This window comes from Bombus terrestris, chromosome 3 (genome assembly GCF_910591885.1).
Source record: "Bombus terrestris chromosome 3, iyBomTerr1.2, whole genome shotgun sequence".
In the NCBI taxonomy this organism is placed as follows: Eukaryota; Metazoa; Arthropoda; class Insecta; order Hymenoptera; family Apidae; genus Bombus; species Bombus terrestris.
The window spans coordinates 8,780,156-8,800,082 of record NC_063271.1 but is presented as its reverse complement, the minus strand read 5'-3'; the positions used below and the strand labels follow the sequence as shown (position 1 = coordinate 8,800,082).

Below are 19,927 nucleotides of genomic sequence, written 5' to 3'. Positions count from 1 at the left end.
AAAAGGTTGATCAAATGTTGAGTTTTACAATATATCCAAAAATCATCGAAACCGAAGTTTAGACAGTCTTTCTACAGTTTTATCTTATTATTTTGTAATCGAAGGAGATACATTTGAGCAACAAGATTTATAGATAGTCTAAGTTTCGGATTTTAATAAGCAATTGTAGTACATATGACATGTTTTTAATAAACACTGTTTTAATATTAGACATTTATTATTGAATTTATATGAGTAAATAGTAGAATATTATAGAAATCATTTTATCAATCCATTTAGCATTGGTTTATTACTATTCATATTTATATTAATACTTTACTTTTTTATTCCTGTCCACATATTTCTTCCAGATTTGTCGGTATTATAGGCATTACAAATTTTTTGAACTTATCCAATGGACACATTTTGTCATCACAATCAGGGAATTTGAGTAATTTAATATTTTCCTTGTTTCTATAAAGCATCTGTGAATAAAGATTATAATCGTGTATGTAGAAAAATTACAAACAATATTAGTAATCGTGAAAGTTTCAAAAATTAAATGTTGAAATTTTCCGTAATATACATTTTTATATTAAATTGTATCTTTATCTCCCGATTTCAAAATTAATACTCCGTAGAGACATATTTTATAGAAAGATGATTTTTTAACAACAATTTGCATATATACATGCGTAATCATATTGTTACCTGAATATAATATTCGTTATCCTCTTCATGTAATTCAAATATCAGAGTACTACCATAGTAAGGAATTTCGTTATCAAAATTGTCTAGTGCTGCAAGTATGTAAGCAATATTTAGATCATGTGCCGCATACATAAATGCTTTTCGTGTATCATTCTTATATAAATGATCATCAATATGATTTAACCATTCGCGAATCCACATTCCTGTCAAGTAGAATTTATTTTAATTGTATAAGACAAATTAATATTATAGTAGATATTAAATATAGATATATGGGCAAAATAATTTTTATTCTGACGCGAACATAAGAAGAATAAAAAATTAAAAGTTATAAGATTTAATATTTACCAGCTAATAATTGCTTCATTTGTGGAGTACGAGTCCGAATGTAAATATCGTTTACGGCTAACTCATCTAGCTTTCCATGTGGAAAAACAGATTTTGTCCATTCGGGTAATTTTAAGCCAATATCTTTCTAAATGAGTATTTTAAGTATTCAAAAATATATTTATTACCTTTGACAACCACACTCACTTTATTTGTATAATTATTTATTAATCTTTAGATATGTATTATATATGATTGAAAATGTTTAGCATATTGATATTATAAAAATAAATATGCAGTCGAAAATAAAAATAAGTGGGCAGGTAGTAGAAATGGATACTAATAAAGTTTCATTAAGTACGAATTGTTTACATAAAAATGTAAATATGTATTAATTTCTATTATTTCCTAGATACTCTATACATGTATGCTATAAGAATAAGTAAACTGCAGATTTTTGTGCATTTATGGAAAATGTAAAGATATTAAAATGCATAGGATACATATAATTTGTAAAGGTATATCAAATATTCAAAGTACAACATTTGTTATAATATTTAGTGGTAAAAAACAAATATTTACTGAGGTACTATTTTTGTTTAGTATTATTCATAAAAATAACAATAAATAGCGCAGTCCAATAATAAATAAAATTTGTGTTGTATAATATTAGTACTAATTCGAGTAAACCTTACTGATACCTATTTTCATTACCTGTTACTTATTTTTATCTCTGATTGTATATTTACTTTAAACATCTAGCTCGTAATATTTGCTATGAAAAGGTATTATTTACCTGTGCGTACAAGAATTGACGTAAGTTGAACGTTCTAGATTGTGTGATATTACCACCTGTATGTTCAGACAAATACCTATAAACATCTTTATTCTGTTTTTGAAATTGCATTGTGGTCTCATCTGTTTTCTCCACGTTATTTCTCCATGTATAGAAATTTGTTAAAAATTGCCCATTATACAGGCAATCGTTCGAATTCAGCGGTGTCCATACAGGTATCGGTTGCCAATTTAAATTAGAATCCCACCTATAAAGCTTATTTTTTTAGATCAAATTACCGTATAATTGTATTAGAAGTTAATTGTTTATCAAACAGCTAAAATTTTATTTAGGACCTTTGTTCTTCACACGGAGGATATAATCCAGCTGCTACTAGTTGTCCACTCATTACGACTCTCTCTACCTCATCGGCACGAAACCAAATATCTTTTGAAGTGTAAATTCTTCCTAAAAACTGGTCGTATCTTTCACGAAAATATTGGCCAAGTTTGTACAAGGACAGTTTACCAACCTAATATATAAATTAATATTTTTGTATCATCGAAATCATTTATTATTAAAATGAATTGATTTATTACTGACATTAATCATTTTGTATCATCAAGCACCATTTATATATTATATACTTAATTTATCTTCTAATAGATGTGCAAAATTTGAAGGAATTGGAACTTTAACACGTGCAAATTCATAAATATTTCACAGTTTTTATGATGATAGTTATACAAGAAGTAACATACGTTTGTTAAACCTCCTCGTCCTGCTGGTTCGTAAGTGTAGTTAACGTAAGGATCGTTCGGGTAGTACTCGATATTCGATGGCATCCTGTTTCCATGTCTAAATATCGTTTGTATGAGCTTCAGCTCGGCCCAAGATCCTTGACAATAAAGGACGCAAATGATGATCTTTGAGAACCATTTAATATCCATGTTTCTGGAACTAATTGAAAAATGCTCAATACTTCGATGAACAAATTTTTTTAATTTAAGGTAACGTCATTATATATATTTATTATCATGACGTTGCCTTAATTTATTGCATGAGTTTTATTATGTTTTATTTCAGTGAGGCAGGTTGTAGGACCCGTTATAAACTTAACTGTAAAGTTACAATATTTCAATGGTATTTAGTAGCAATAACATAGATCATTAAACTTTTTAAGCGCTATTTTCACTAGACATTTACATGCTTTGAAACTTTTTTTACAAATTGATAAAACCTGATACTTTTATAGTATTCACATAACAGACCATATTGTAACCTTACTGAATCTCGTTGATTGTAATTCTATTTTAGTAAACTCGCTCATTTACACTACGAAATTTCATTGATGTGTCACACGAATTATCATTGAAGATAGTCTATCGATAAAATCAACATTATCGGTTAATTCATATTCTATTGTTCTTTTTCTTATGGCTATAGAATAAAATATTTCCACGATCATAACGATTATGAATATTTTATTTACCGTATTATTTACCACAAGATAATTTGCCGGGAAGTTCGATTAAAAAATTTAAAGAAACTAACAAATATACCTGGAAGAGTATTGTACACTGTAACACTCTATTGATTTTTAGGAAGTATTTTCGCCTTAGTCTTGTCCACTTTGTCAACTTATGTTTACGTAACACTTGATTGCTTTTTAGGAAATACTTCCGCCTTATTTCTGTCTACTTAATTTATATACTTCTTCCAATTTATGTTTTATGCATAGCACGTGTCAATTGACCAAACGGATATAATCTGGTTCTACAACATCGTTCTGATTATTTAAATTTCGATGACGTCCGAGTTATGTGGTACTAAAACATTTAGAAAGTACGGATACGTTATAGGTCACTAGTTCTTAAAACTTTGAATTTATTATTGTACAATTGTCAAAAGTTTTATCACTCGTTTATTTTATCACCTCAGAAAGACTACGTAGGTTTTATAAATTTTGTAGTTTTAGTAGACATAAACAAAAAGTTAACTTACCTAATCTTGTAAATTAGTTGATAATATAATATTTGAAAAACTTCTATGAATCGATATCGCAGAAACAAGCATTGAAATTTTACAGCAGTTTATAAGCCAAACGCGATATATATATGTATGCCATATTCATTAGATATTCATAAACAATAAAAAAAAAGTATTGTTATCTGTAGACAATGTCATTTGTTTGTGACTTGCTAACGTCAACATTCAAATGAAGAAACTATTTGAAACATTTCGAAAAGCTATTGATAATATATTTAAGGAAGACCAAGTTTTTAAAAGAATGACAATAAAACTATTTTCCATCCTTTTTCTAATGGTAGCAATAATTTCCTTTTATATGAATAATCACAGAAATAATATGAGAATATACTATCATTCATTTATTTCAGAGAGATTAACTTTATTCATATTTATGAACGAACGTTTTTTTTCCAGTAATTTCATTGTGCTCCATTCTCCGTATGTAATTTTTTATATATATTTCACAGCAAGCATAAAGAAAAGTTGTGCAAATACGGAGAAATCTATTATTTACTAATCGTATTAAAAGTGCAATGAGAGTTTTCGTTTGAATTTTTTACTCACTTGTGTATTATGTTGACGCGTTGAAGAAACAGAAACAGAAATAACTAAGTTTACATACACAACAGATAATAATTTTCTGAACTGTACTTTTTATATAATACCTTTAGTGGATCACAAACTCTTACAATAATCTCAGAGTCAAGGCTTTAAAAATAAGCTAACGGATTACAATAGTTTCAGATAAAACACGGTACGTGCGAATGTCAATGCAGACTGAAACTGGCATGAATGAAGATGAGATGAAAATTGTTTTAAATTGTTAGTACCGGGAACCGCGAGAATTCATATGTAGAAATTCTGTTATAAATTCACAGTGACGCATAGATCTTTTTCGCGTGTGTCACTACTAGACAAAGAAATTATGTTATGTAAGATTTCTTAAATCAATAACATATGTCTTAACGCTATTAGTTCTCACGAATAGAACTATATAATCGCACAGATACTTCAACCTCTGGTTTCCTTCTTATCGAGCTGACAATATATTAAAGGAGAAACGTAGCAACATACGAATAGGGAAAGAAAGAAAAAAAATATCGCGAGCTATAAAAGTAAAAAGGATTTTTCCATCTTATACCGATTCTTAAATTGTTCATATTTAGTTTAATTCATCAACAAAATTTTCATCCGTATTCTATAATGTAGCTTCTACCGTGCGGTTATTACTATTGCATTTAACGCTAGGAATACTATAGTTTTCTTATTTTTAATACTCTTATTCTTAATATTTTTCGCTTTTAGTTTTTTTAATCACTTATCTTTCTTTCCGAATAATTACAGTTCTTGAAAATAACAACTTTTATCTATACGTTAATGCGTCACATATAATTGATTAATTAGTCCGTCTGCATATGTGGCATTAATTTAGATTAAGCCTACAATTTAGCGGATAAAATATTTTTGAGAATGGACTCTACGATAGCTACAAGATTCCTCGAGAGTTAAATACCTATATCATACTATTATTATAGTATATTTACGATGGAAATTCCATAAGAAATGAAAATAAAATAAGTTGATTTATAATTTTTACAGCAGGTACTCCGCTTTAAATTCAGTTTTCTTCTTCGTTGTTATTTCATGGTAATAATGCCATGGATCGTGAAACTCGTCTTGTTATAAACTAAGATATCGCATTGTGAAAAAATAGATATTAATAAATATGCAAAAAGATGATCTTGGAATGAAGTTTAAGACGATTTTTAGGGAGCTTTTTTATTATCATCAGATACGTATCTTGAAACTATTCATTCTTATTCTTCTTATTCATTTTTTCTTAGGTTTAACAGCTGCTAAAATAATTCACATGTTCGATTTAAACGAGATACTCTGTATAAGTACATTATCTTAGTATCTCCTTTTGACGATCGATCTTTCTTTCTTCAATTACCAATTTTTATGGATACATCCGATATTGCGAGTATATAAATAATATATTACAATTTGAGCACCATTCTATATATTTGGAATTTTACATTTTTAAATAAAATCGATATTGCAAGTTGCGAATATAAAGGCATATGAATGAAATGAAACTAGTCTTGTAGATTTTAAATGTGTTTAATTGATGTTAGGTGAATTAATACGTAATACATTGAATAAATATGTATTCAGAATGAAACAATGCATTTTCACTGTGAATATGTATATTAAGTCGTGCTTTGGTTACAAAATAAATAATCTATTAAATTAATCGCGCGTTAAATACTTTAATGAATTAAATACAAAATAATAATATAATGTGCATAAATATCATTGTATATTTAAATATATTTGAATACCTTTGTGGCCAATAATTTCTAATTTCTTTATAGTAAAATATAAATAATTAAATTGCAAAAATATCGGTGCTCTTTCATGTATATTTTTACACACATAAAATTTTATAAACTATGTCATCCCAGAAGTAACGTCGTTATTTATAAAATACATACGTACAGAAATTCTATAATATGCTTTCGATATACATAATATTTTCTGCCATTTAACTCGTCCAGACTCTGAATGGGAAAATGCAACAAACACAGTCGCAAATATTTATATGTACAATATGCATATATTTTAAATGTCAGAAGATATTAATAACGCTAATTACAACTTTGAAATGATGCTTTTGATGAACCATTAACGTTAATTTTCAGTTTGATATGGCATATTATTAAATATTCTACAAATACGAGAGAACCAAAGATACTAAAAAAGGGACAGAAACTTCGAATTTGAACGATAATACTGTTCTTTATTTGAAACAAATTCGTCAAATAACGTACCTTTTTAGTAGTATCAAATAAGTGAAAGGACGATATTACTTATAGGAAGAGCTAATATAATTAGAAATATGAATTACATTCCTCATGTTTAATCTTTTCGCATAAGATCAATGATATGTAATTAATATCGCTAATTTATAAATTAAAAGCTATTCTAAATTCATTTCTATCGTATATTACGCATTTATTATGTAACACTTCATTTTTAACATGAAGTTTTCTTTGGTTTCAAAGGAATGTAATTCATCTTTAACAATTACATTTTCATACACGTATTATTTACTTTCAATGATTCCTGCAGTTCTTATCAGATTGTATTTCAATAAACTTAATTCCTCGATTGACTTTCTGTCTACAAATGCATGTGACAGACCTTTGTCGCAAATTAGTTCGTCGTTTGATGGCATCACTCCTTCTATCAATTGTAAATACTTGTCCAAAGGACAAAGTATCTCACATCCAGGTAGTTGAAGTTCTTTTGCTTCGGATGGAATGCCCAAGTAGTTAAGTACCTACGGTAATAACGAATAATTGAAGATATATAAACAAGTAGTTTTAAGTAAACCAATATAGAAGATAAGAGTATAGAAGAGTAGGAGAGGAAGCAATAGTGTATATAGTAGAACTCTATTTATTTGAATTTATCAGGAGACAAACAGTTTATGTAATTATGTAATTGGGGTTCATATAATAGAAGATCGTCAAATATTATTATTTTCAGCTCATGTAACAACTCACGTTCAGATAAATATCAATCAACTAGAAGTTCAGTTAATCCCTTAAAATCTACCTCCGTAACATTACTTTCGACAGATATAAGATCGTCTTTTCTGTATTAGATTGATGCGGAGGGGACTATGCAGTAATGAGAAGATGGCTCGGCTGAGAAAGGGGATTTGATTACTATATGTGTAACATAATCGCATAGACAAGCAGGTAACATTTAGCCAAAAATTTTTCGATTCTCAACAATGTGAGGTAAAGAGAAACAAAATAGGGCAATATTCCTCTTGCCTCTGTGCCATTCTGCTGACCATATTCTCATCTGTTTACAGCGCAGTAGTGGGATAACTCTTACGAATATCTAAAGAATATTTTTTGTTCGATTAGTTGAGGATTATCTTTGGAAGAGAGTTGTACACTTTCCATAATTTATTCTATTGATTAGGTCGTTTTACTATATTGTTGAAGATAGAAGGCTTCTTTGAAAAATTCTGCTCGATATAAATTTGTTAACAGTTATATAATAAAATAATAAAATAAAAATAGATGATTATTTTTTTGCACACTTTTCTAAAATTTAATATATCCTTAAGGAATTAATGGGACATTAACTAAAATTTCATTTGGATAAATAGAATTCTACTGTCTTAAATAATGTCAATAAGATAGGTTACTAAATAAAGATATAGTAAGGAAATAGGGAATAAAAAAGATGTAAATGAGAGAAGTTGAGCGAATGGGAGAAGTGAAAGGATACTATTGATAAATGTAGTGTACGTATACTAGTTAGGATTCTATAGACAAAGCTAATTTCTTAGTCGCAAGGCTGAAGATAAAGAATATTATTTAGCAAACTAAGATAGAATGTAAAAATTATTTCACGGAAAATAATATTAAATATCCTGAATAAAGATTTCTCAAAGTAGTAGAACATTAATTTATAGCTGTTTAATCATTAAGAAAATTATTATCTTCCACGATAATAATATATAAAACTGTTGTATAACGAACCTTTTTTTGGAATATGATACAAAGATAAGTACATACAATATTACTATGCCAGTATAGTATTGACTCGTTGCAACATTGCATCACGCTCTCGCAGCAAATTGTATATACTGCATATGTTTTATTGAAGAAAAGTATCTATTAACGAGGGGAGTAATTTTCTGAGAATTGTCTCGGTTCTTTCGCTACTTAAATGTATCAGAGGCTCCATATTGTAGAATAGAATAATTCAATCGATAATTATTTCCTTTGATGTGTCATACTGTCATATTAATGAGATCTGATGTCTCATATTATCCATATAAATCAAATTCATTTAATCATATTTGGTATAAGTTCTATTCGATAGACCTCGGCAATTTAACAAGGATAATAAAATAATTGCGAACTAAAAGCTATAAAAATTGTATTCTTATTTTTGATGATTCATAGCTAATCGAGATATGATGAGTAAGAAATAGCTCAAAATGTCGGAGCAATTTCTGTGACTGGCAGAACTAATTCCACGTCTATTAACAAGGCGTTTATTAATTGTAATTCTTCACGACTATTTAAGTAAAACTTTCTAGCTATTATTAGAGTTAAAGGTTGAAAAATATTAAGTGAATTAATATTTTCAATTTTAAAAATTTTCTAAAATATTAATCTTTTAGTGTAACTGTTAAATTTACACTAATTTCTAGATATATCATATTCACTATATGCACTGTACTATACATTATCGAAGATATTCCGTATCTAAATTCTTCAAACACTCTTTGTACAACAATCAAATGAATATCTAGCGTTGAAAAATTTATTAATTAGCGACTAGCGTTAAAAGTTGATTATACGAAATATGAATATAAAAACAACATAGGGATCTCAGACTTTTAATAAGCAATAATTCACGTTATCACAACTATAAAAGTATCGAAGAATTAATGTTAACTTTAAATATGTTTGCAATATTGTATGCACATGTACATATATCAGAGGAGGCAAAGGAAATGAGAATATTAATGAGATCAGCTACTAATACATTTTCTGATCGTTGACTTTAAACTCTGGTCGTTAATAAATAAGATATTCGTTTGCTATCATCGTCAAAAGTCAATGTTTATAAGAATATCATAAATTGATATCGCCACCGGCATTAATTTGACGATATGCTGTCTTTGGAAATATTACTTTCATATAAAAATGTGGATGTGGCTTATGCACGTCTCATTACGTACCTTTACGTAGTAAGCGTTGTCGTTTTGATGAAGTTCCAGTATAACAGAACTGGAATATTCGGGAACGTGTGGATAAAAAACTCCAAGAGCGTGCAAAACGGCGGCAACGTTACTTTCGTGTCCACTAAATAAATTAATTTTTCGTTCTCGATTTTGTGCACCGGTTACATGATTTAACATATGCCTTGTAACGATCCGGAGGAACGGACCTGAAATTGAAGTGGCAATTTAAATTATAAAATCGAAGAAACACGATACAAAACAGCGATGGCAATTGAAAAGTGCAAGCTAGATAAATAAGCGTGCAAACGATTTATACTAATAACTAAAAATTTTATATTTTGACGAAATAATAAAATTAGAATATATTCGACATGAAGTGGTACAAAAAGGTGCATTTCAATAGCTCATAAAAATGTGAAGTTTATATATGTAATAATAATTGATGATATAAACAACAATAAAATGCACTGAAGTTGAACAAAAATGTAGAATAGCAATGGACAGAATTATAGTTTGACAGCGGTTACGTTTAAAATACACTACTACAAGACTTATAGCAGAAGATAATTAGCAAGTTTAAGCTCGATGAATGTGCAAATACAAATTATATTACCTCCGTACAATCTTTTCAACAGAGGAGTCGAATTAGCGATGTTATAGGAAAATATCGTTGCATTCAATAACTCTCCATTTGGAAATATTGCGTGTGACCATTCTGGTAAAGTAAGACCGAGAGAACTCTCGGCCATCAGTGTATGATATATGTAATACATATCCCATGGTGTAGATATGTTTTTACCAGTCCACTCTGTTAATTGTGTCATAAGTTTGCTATATTTTCCAATTTCCTGTTTTCCCGCCGGTGACTGCAATACTCTATTGTATTCGATCGTAAACCTGTAATCAATAAATTAAAATTATAAAAAGAGAAAAATTAAATAAATTTTACATACCACGCTTACTACGTTTCTTTGTAAGAATAACATACGCAGAATCGCATAATATTTCCATAAATTCTACGATAGTTTTGGTACTTATTTGGATAATAGCAATTTTTATTGTATAAAAAATGGGCTTATATATAATTATCTGATCCTATCCACTAATTGTAAGTATGATTTGTATATCGAACAATCGTTAATTTCTATTACAATTGAAATTTAATTTATTTATTAAATTATGGTTCTTGCTATCCTTTTTTCTTTCAGAAAACCTTTTAGATATCGAATTGTAATACGATGTTGTTATTATATAATGTCAGATTGTGACTTACAAAAGACAATCCTCTGGCAGAAAGAGATTATCCTCGTAGCGTCGTAAATATTTCGCGGGGATAGGTTGCCAATTTAGATCTTGATTCCATCGTTGCAAATTACTTGGCGGGAAGAGACCAGCGAGAACGAGTTGCAAAGACATTTTCGTTCTGTCATAATCCGAACTGATAGCTGAGACAGCTTCGCTTCTATAAACATCTCCGAGGAACTGATCGTACCTCTGTCTCAAGAATTGTCCCAGTACATATTCTCTCATTTTGCCATTCTAAATTTCACATAAAATCAACTTTCTTTTTATCAAAAATCCCTCAAGTGTTTCATGTCTATATAATATCATCATGTAATGCATTAAAACTGCTTCGTATTCACCTTTTTTTTTGTAAGATTTGTCTTACACGATAAATGCCATCAATGATGTTTGTCGCGTAAAAAAAAATTAAACGACTTAAATCCAAATTATTATGGATCATCTACGATTCAAGAGTATTAAACGAGGGTTAATAAAATAGATGGAAATATCAAACTGTTACTCGTTTGAACAGGTCATCAAACTTTTATCCCTTTAAACTATGTGTTATTAATATTCAAATTAAATTTTAGTATCAAGGATTAAAATCTTTAACGATCAATTGCAATTGCCAGAAAGATGCTACTACTTATAGTGTTCAAGCTAAAAACTGTTCAAGGAACGATGAGAATTTAGAAGAGACGAGATACTCACGTTAGTTAACTGGCCCCGACCCATTGGATAAAAAGGATTGTTCAGGTAAGGGTCGTTTGGATATTTTTCATCGTTAGTGGCATCAGGTGTCCTATCGCCATGACGGAATAACTGGAATTATACAAGGTACGTGTAAGAACCGTGATTAAGCTTTCCTTTTAACTGATTTTTTTTTAAATGCTCGAGATTGATCTAGAATTATCGCGAGTAAACTATTTCACGAAAAATCGAAACATATTATCAAAAATTTCGAGCACGAACAATTTCGAGCATTTATTTTAACTTAAAGTTATTCAAAATTCGACATAAATTCTGAGTAAAAACGCACAATGAACGAATGTCTCGTGATTAGGGAACGCGCTAAGTATAAATAATAACTGTAGTTTTTACCACATTCACTAGTTTGAGCTCTGCTTGGACAGTTGTGATACCAATTATGGCAGCCAAAGCCACGACCATGTATATCGATAAGAAATTCTTGAGATAATTAAACGAAACCATATTGTTCATGTTCGACCTGGAAGCAGTAAAATTGTTTGAATGAAATTTCTTTCATTAATGAAGCATTTATCATTTTTCGAGTTGGATAAACAGTAAGAATATTCTATAAATATTTTCAAATGTTTGAACATATAAATGAATCTATATGTTTTCTTTCTAAATTGTCCCTATGTAATTCTCATAAATCGTCCAAATACTGTAAGTCAGCATTTATCGGTTACCGGCAAGAATTTTAAGGATACAATATGTTTCATTTGTTGATCAAATAAACAGTGTCATAAATCAAACAGTTAATAGCCATAAAGACAGTGAAGTACTAACGCACAGATTGAAGAATGGTCTTCTGCATATCTTTACGCGTAAATGTTAATTTTCAAGCGTATACTATTCTGTAAACTATGCGAAGCAATGATTTAGCAAAAACCGGTATCTTATATTCATGGAATTTTTTATCTAAACAATGGCGAAAAATCTTAACGTAATGTTTTCTGCATGGAGAAACTACCATTTCCATAGAAAAATTGTAGTAACATTTTTATTATTAGATACCATTGTATCCACAAACTTTTATTTATATTTATCGATAATAACTTTTAATATATATATTTTTTAATTTTAATAATATATATCTTATAATTTAATAATAATTCTCAATATATGTATAACCCCAAAAAGTGTTGAAGAAAAAAATTTGTTAAAGTAATTAAAAAAAAATAGTCACATAATAGATCTCTTATCTTCAAGCCGATTTTGGTGTTATTGCCTCACTCTTTTTTTGTACTGGTATAGTGATGAACTGAGATACACAATTCACTTACGTCTGCACAATTTAAATACCTATCGTAATGGTACACTGCGACAAGCAATTAATATTACTGTAGTATCGATTGTGAGACCAGTCAGTGAAATACTGGTCATGTTGCCTATGTGCAAATGATTTTAAAGGACAGTAATACGTCAAACGGACATATCTTTCCGTGGAATGGTTTCACAATCGCTGATTTCGGTGTCATTAGAATATCCACGGTATTTATACGAAATGGAAGTCCCCATTTTCACGTTACATGCGAAACGCATTACATATGGGTCTTCATCATATAATTACATACAGGACGATAAGAGAAACCGCCTCATCAAGTTTTTTTAAATGATGACGCGCGTTCCAAATAGTGACCCTAAAAAAAGCGGATGCTATGCCATGGGAATTAATAAAATCACCATTCATCAGGATAGAGAAATATTCAAAAAAACCTGAAATTTCTTATTAGATTATTCCTCTTCTTTGTGCACTTTTTTCCTTGGATAGTCACATATTTTACATATATGTATACAAGGAAAGTAATTAAGAAATATTATCTAAAGTAAACATTTTAAATGAATTATGACTATTATTATTACAAAGATAATGTTACAAAGGCACCGTTTTGCATCTTTCCTTGTCTTTCATACATTAAACTTGACAAGTTAAAGTTAAAATATTCAATAGCTAAGTAGATAAGCAGCTTAAGTATTAAATTTAGTAGCTAAATTCGTCGTTTTTCGGTATAAATAAATTAATCTTTTTCTGTAGTGTCCAGCTGATACGACTAATGCTATAAAATAAGTGCTATTTAAAAAACTCAATGTTAGTTTAATATCTCAGAAAGCTGATACGACTAATGCTATAAAATAAGTGCTATTTAAAAAACTCAATGTTAGTTTAATATCTCAGAAAGTATAAGATATTGGAAAATAAAATTATATCCATCCGATGAATTCCTTGAAATGCTATATCATTCATTTAATGCGTTTTTCGATAAAATCAATAGATAATGAGTTATTTTATATAATACTTCTTAACTCACTCTGTGTATATATTTGTTGATATTTCCTTGATTGTCCATTACACATTGGATAGCGAATTATCTTTAGTAAATGTCTAATGGTACAAACGATATAGAAATTTGCTACAGGATTATATTTATATACACAGGAACTAATAAAAGTATTTGCAGATATTTTTATTTTCCAATGATGTACTTCCTTTTATGAGATTTCACATTTCACTTTTATAATGCCAAAATTTCAAAATAAAGATATTGCTAAACGATACGCAGTTTAATGTACTTTGGCCGAATTAATCAATATATAGATACTATCTATACGATATACATAAAATATACATATAATAAGATAAATACAATCGTGTACAAATAATTTTTGTATCCACTATTAGATAAGTAGTGTGCTATAACGAATCGAAAAATACTGAAATAATAAAATATGAATCTAGTTTGGCATTTCCATATAAATAGTGGAAGCAAAGATGTTCTTGTAATACGTGTATCTTAATATTTCATTTGTATAATTGATTTATTCTAGTCGTATATAGCAGGCATAATATTAAGGAACGAAACCAAATAGTATGCAAAATGCAGTTGTCTCAAAGTCTAATAACTTGTACATTTTAGTGACAATGACTGTCAATATTTTATAGTCTTATCTGATATTTTATTCATTTCTTAAGCTTTTAGAGACAAAAGTAATTTATTGTACGTTATTTAATATGTGGACGAACATACGAAAAGAGAGAAAGGAAAGAGATGTATTAAGACTCGGTTCTTACAAGATATAGGAATTATTCAGCAATTGTTCGTGTGTACTTTCTCGTAATATATTGATAATAATGACACAGCATGTTCTAACTTATTCTTAGAAAAACTTATCGTTTCTATTGCATTGGTATTTCTATAAAGGTGATTCATTTTAGTTGATTAAATCTATATTTACTGATAGCAACGTCACAAATAATATATCACAGTATATTATGGTATAAATACACGAAAATGACTGTAAATAATAAATTATAAAATACGTAACAATTATCAAAGAAATAGCTTTGTGATAATAATTATCCTTGCAAGTAGAATTGCTATTCGCTTACAATTTCGATTCTTTTATGAAATACGGAAGTCACGAATTTCTTATCAATATAGATTTACAATAGACATTTATCAAGAGTTATTAGTACATGTAAATAAATTTTTAAATTGAAATTATATCACATTTATAATTACGAAATTCATATAAATAGAAGCAGGATTTTTTAGACTGATTCTTTCTTAATCGCGTGTTAATAATCAGATAGAATATTAGATTAATGTAATTAATCAATTTCTATTTCATTACATTTTGCAGTAATTGGCTTTAATTGATTAAACTTAAATGCAACACGTGCAGTTTATCGCACAGTATTGCACATTTATTATTATAGAAGAAGGATGCTATATAGAAAAAGTTCTATTATATTATTCTTCTTTAAAAATCACTTACAGTTGTCTTACGTATAAAAGGTAAGTGACTGGTAAAATATCTATTAGTTAATATATTAAGAATTAAAATTCAGTTGTATGTTATTTTTTTTAATGGGAATGATTATGTTTAAGAATACAATGTTATCTTGTTGGTCTGGATAAATAGTATACTCTGGATAGAAAGTATAAATTATTTTTAGTCCATATATAAAAAACGGCGATGGTTACTTTCCATAAACATATGTTCAACATTTAGGTCAATAATTTAAAGAGAAAAAAAATAAGACCTTAGAAAAACATATTTGACATTTATAGAAAAACAAATGTACTAAAGTTTTTAAAGTTAAATGTACTAAAGTTGAATATTTTCGCTAATCAATTTAATATTAATTATCATCGTAAATTCTTTTCACCGATATGGTATATTTGTGGTATAATTTAACACATCGAAATATGTTCGAAATCATCCTATCATGATCGTTAACAACGTATAATCGAAGACTTCGTCTTTAGTAAATTTGATTTACTCTGCAAATTAACAATTGTACTGTTGGATATTTTAAGGAGCGTAAGGATGTAGCACAATTGCAACTACACGTACAAGCAATTGTGTAATTCTTTCAAAGCTTTGGAAAACTATAAAATCACGTAATCGGTTCGATCATTAGCTGAATCGTTAAACCATAAAATTTGCAGTTACTTAGAAACGATATTCATGAAAGATCATACGATGATAAGTCGAGGATTTATACGAAAAATTAGCCAACCTGCGATTTTGCGGATACGGACTCGTAGTTACATAAATTCCGGTAGAATAATGAATACGAAACGAATACATTATACCTGTGTGACTGATATTTGATACACGATCAACAAAATCATTAATTTTCTCGCGGCAAAGACACGCTGTCGCCTTCCTGGTTCTCTTCGCGTGTAATTATAAATAATCAGGCGATTGTGTGCGAAAATACAAAACCATAGCGTAAGCATGATATATATAAAAACTAGGTGAAGGGAAAAAAAACGTGGCATTTAATTATTATTTTGCAAGTTTCAATATTAGTTATTTTTCCACCGTATTTTTAAGACAACATGAATATTGAGAGTACACGATTGTTTCGAATTATTTTTGTAATAATGTGAGTAAATAATAAATATATTAAAATATAATAGCAATTATTTAAGGAATAAAGAATAAAGATTTTTTTAAAGAATTCTTTTACCTAAGAATGAAGAGAATAGAATAGAAGATTTACAAGAAAGGAATATAGTTTAGAGAATTCATTGAATATTACTCTTAAGTAGTATTAAATAGAATTGGAGTAGCACAGGGTGAAAATTTTAATATAAATAGCTTCGAATTGTATTAAATTATTCCAATCATACGAACATTCACCAAAAGTTATTTTTTCATCTGACGAAAGAATCTCCCCAAATAATATTAAGTATACCGAGAATAATTCAATTGTATGCATGTACTCTTTGTTCTCTGTATCATTGTTATACGCGCTTCATTATTATGTTCCATTGTTATCAGTACAAAATGCTTGCTACTGTACATAAAAAGTTATTATCGTGTCTAAACGAAAGTAGTAATCTATGGACGAAAAGAAAGAAGAAAATTTATATTTATCAAATCCTTATCGATATGTTAACACTAGAAAACATCGAGAAGATTTTAAGAAGAAGCCGATCACTAGTATTAATAACAAAAGAATAAGAAACTTTCATTCGATATTTTTAATTGCTTGCTCTTCGTGGTTAATATTTAACACAAGGAAATATGAATCTAACACACAATTTCTTCATGATGTTTGAACGAAATGTCTACTTTCAAATATTATGGAGAAACGTATGCACTTTTAAAGAATTGACGTCTTACCTTTGTTTCCAGTTCAAATATCAACTGACGCCGAGCGTGGATTTGGAATTGATATATGTACAGGCAGGTTTCTAGCGCAACGTTCCAAATATTGCGTGTGAAATGTGAAAAAGTAAACTTTATCAAGCGCTAAGTTACACACATTCCTTGCATTTAAATGTTCAGTCTTGTTGATAGCTTACTTGCGTACTAATCGCAACACGAGCGCAGAAATGTATTATCTCAACAATTATTCGACCAGTAACTCACGATGCTATCGTTAAATTGTTCGCGGTAAATATAAATCTGTACAATACTTAAACAAAAGAAATTAACCTCGTTGAACAAGATTAAATTTCGAAATTTAATTTAAAAGTAAATCGACGATAATAACAAATAATATCATCTCATAGTCGAAGTAGGGAGGATGAATTTCTTGTTTGACGTAGTCTTCATAAAGATAACTGAAACACGCTAGTTTTAATCTAAGTATGAATATGTTAAGAAATGGTAATATATCCGTTATTATAACGTACCATGCATGTTTAGCACGTGGTCGTATGTTTTATCACGTGAACACAATCTTCAAACCTGAAAGTAGATGATAAGGTTTATGATTTGTGCTGTCACCAAACACGTTCCACTGATATGCAGAAAACTGGTTTGTGGAAACCCGGTTACCGATAAACAAAATGATCAGAAGAAATTTATATGGTTTTAATCATTTAGAGAAAGTCAAGCCGAAATAAAATTTGATACCTTTCTCTTTTGAACAACTATTAACAAACATGATACCTGAAAATCAAACGAATCAACATATTGGACGAGTTGTAATTAGTGACGACTATAGCGAAATAATTTTTTGTTTTCTGGAGAAATGTTAAACAATAGAATTTCTATACTTATGTTATAGTAATGTAAAAGTTAAACAAGATATTTTCCAATATCATTGTTAATTAACGCTAAGAATATACGATTCATAGGCGTTAATTATCAAAAATTACGAAGCGTCGCAATCGAAAATTATGATTAATTTGTAAATATAAGTACGCAATATGAAAATATGAAAAGTAATGATTATTCGCGAATTAATCACGTGTTATTGATCAGTCTCCATGCACTGAGTTTTTATTAAGCATATGTCATGTTCGTTAATTATTATTTAACTAAAATTTATTATTAAAGTTTATTCTCTACGTATTTTTTCTAATTTAATTTGGTTTTTCATTTGGATGAACATATGTAAGTACTCTTATTGGAATAATTGTCTGTCGGAGTCGGAAAGCATATTCAAAATTTTATCAATAAGAAATAATAATCATTTAAATGATCATAAAAGTATGTCTCTACAAGTTGATTTATTTGTTCCTCTTAAATATATTTATCATATTATACTGCACGTCTAATTTGTATCTAATGGATACATTACAAAATAATAAACATATGACATGCATATTCAGAAAAATGTATTTTCATATTTTTCTACGCATACAATATAAACGTAATTAAAAATTTCTTTATCAGAAGTTAATATATATATTTAGAATCATATAGAGATTAGATTGAAAAATATCATTCATTGATTCCAAGAGTTATTAATTGCAAACGATATAATTTATCAACATTTCTACGTCAATAGGCTTATGAAATATTGTAGTCTATTTTTAACTCGGACGTCTAATTTTTCGAAAAAAAAGTTGTTCCACTCCTTTGATCAGATGCACTTCTGTCATAATTATATGTTTAGCATAAAGACTTAGGTACTTGTTAATTACGTTTCATTGTGAATTGTTCTGTGTCAAAATAAAAATTCTCGCTCGATAGACCAAATAAATCATGGAGCATCGTGATTCCACCCTCTCTTAAAAAGTTCATTTCATCAAAATTATGTGTTATCTGATACAATTAACAAAAGTGAGATAGTGAAGGTTATCGTTCTTGATATTATAAACGTACGCTCTTTCATTTAGGAGATTTATTGTCATAAATAAAAACAAATGTATCTAACAGCTTTTAATCGACTATTTACGATTCTTACAACTGTTTTATCGAACAAATTACTACGACTTATCCCAGAGGATCTATAACAAAAATAATTTATAAATTCAAAGGATCGATCTAACTCTAGGAAAGTTAGTGAAATCGCCAATAAGTTCTTGTTCTTCCAATAGCCAAAATGAAAATGTCATGATTCACTCGAGTCAAGTAGTATTGTTTTCAAGCTATAGTTTTCACGTATTATGTGACATCGTCAGAATTCAATAGAAGGATGAATGATCTTTTGAAGAAAATATTGGAAATACAATTTTAAAATGACACGACGAAAATGACACGGAAATCACGGTAGAGAAAAGAGGTAACGACGAACGAATCTTCGAATACGTTGTTCGTCAGAAGCATGATCCCTTAAAAATGATCAATTTTATTGTAATTAATTGATTAATTAATCGATTCAAACTCGCGTTAATAAAACGAAAAAGCAACTATACGAGAAAGCAACAAACAATCAAGACATTCTTACTTTGAACTGCGATATTTCCCATAAATCGGTGATAAACTCATACCATGGTATGTCACAAGATTAAACAATTTCGATCGAATACGCTTTCATTTTATAAGATCCGTGATCTTTTGATTACGAAGCTTTATAACTGGAAGCAAACTGATTG

General features: G+C 28.7%; 2 protein-coding genes across 9 annotated transcripts; both read right to left on the bottom strand.

The window, feature by feature from the left end:
- Window positions 1–134: 134 nt before the first annotated feature.
- On the bottom strand, window positions 135–3,955 carry LOC100646942 (venom acid phosphatase Acph-1). Of its 4 annotated transcripts, none has more exons than XM_012321029.3 (8): window positions 3,797–3,955; window positions 3,355–3,621; window positions 2,554–2,752; window positions 2,149–2,324; window positions 1,814–2,060; window positions 1,039–1,165; window positions 691–893; window positions 135–464 (listed from the first exon to the last, which is right to left on the bottom strand). In XM_012321029.3, the coding sequence occupies exons 3-8, from the start codon at window positions 2,740–2,742 to the stop codon at window positions 324–326; spliced, it is 1,083 nt and encodes a 360-aa protein (XP_012176419.2). In that variant the 5' UTR covers window positions 2,743–2,752; window positions 3,355–3,621; window positions 3,797–3,955; the 3' UTR covers window positions 135–323. The 4 variants fall into 4 exon arrangements, with proteins under 4 accessions (XP_012176419.2, XP_003394480.2, XP_012176420.2 ...); XM_003394432.4 differs by having other exon boundaries at window positions 2,554–2,746; XM_012321030.3 differs by having other exon boundaries at window positions 3,355–3,568; window positions 3,797–3,904.
- Window positions 3,956–6,229: 2,274 nt separating this feature from the next.
- Window positions 6,230–19,901, bottom strand: LOC100647178 (venom acid phosphatase Acph-1). Of its 5 annotated transcripts, XM_048404697.1 has the most exons (9): window positions 19,780–19,824; window positions 17,795–17,849; window positions 17,280–17,722; window positions 11,994–12,120; window positions 11,604–11,714; window positions 10,882–11,147; window positions 10,222–10,505; window positions 9,606–9,814; window positions 6,230–7,169 (listed from the first exon to the last, which is right to left on the bottom strand). In XM_048404697.1, the coding sequence occupies exons 4-9, from the start codon at window positions 12,111–12,113 to the stop codon at window positions 6,933–6,935; spliced, it is 1,227 nt and encodes a 408-aa protein (XP_048260654.1). In that variant the 5' UTR covers window positions 12,114–12,120; window positions 17,280–17,722; window positions 17,795–17,849; window positions 19,780–19,824; the 3' UTR covers window positions 6,230–6,932. The 5 variants fall into 5 exon arrangements, with proteins under 5 accessions (XP_048260654.1, XP_048260655.1, XP_012176424.2 ...); XM_048404698.1 differs by lacking the exon at window positions 17,280–17,722 and having other exon boundaries at window positions 19,780–19,796; XM_012321034.3 differs by lacking the exons at window positions 17,280–17,722; window positions 17,795–17,849 and having other exon boundaries at window positions 19,780–19,901.
- Window positions 19,902–19,927: the final 26 nt, after the last annotated feature.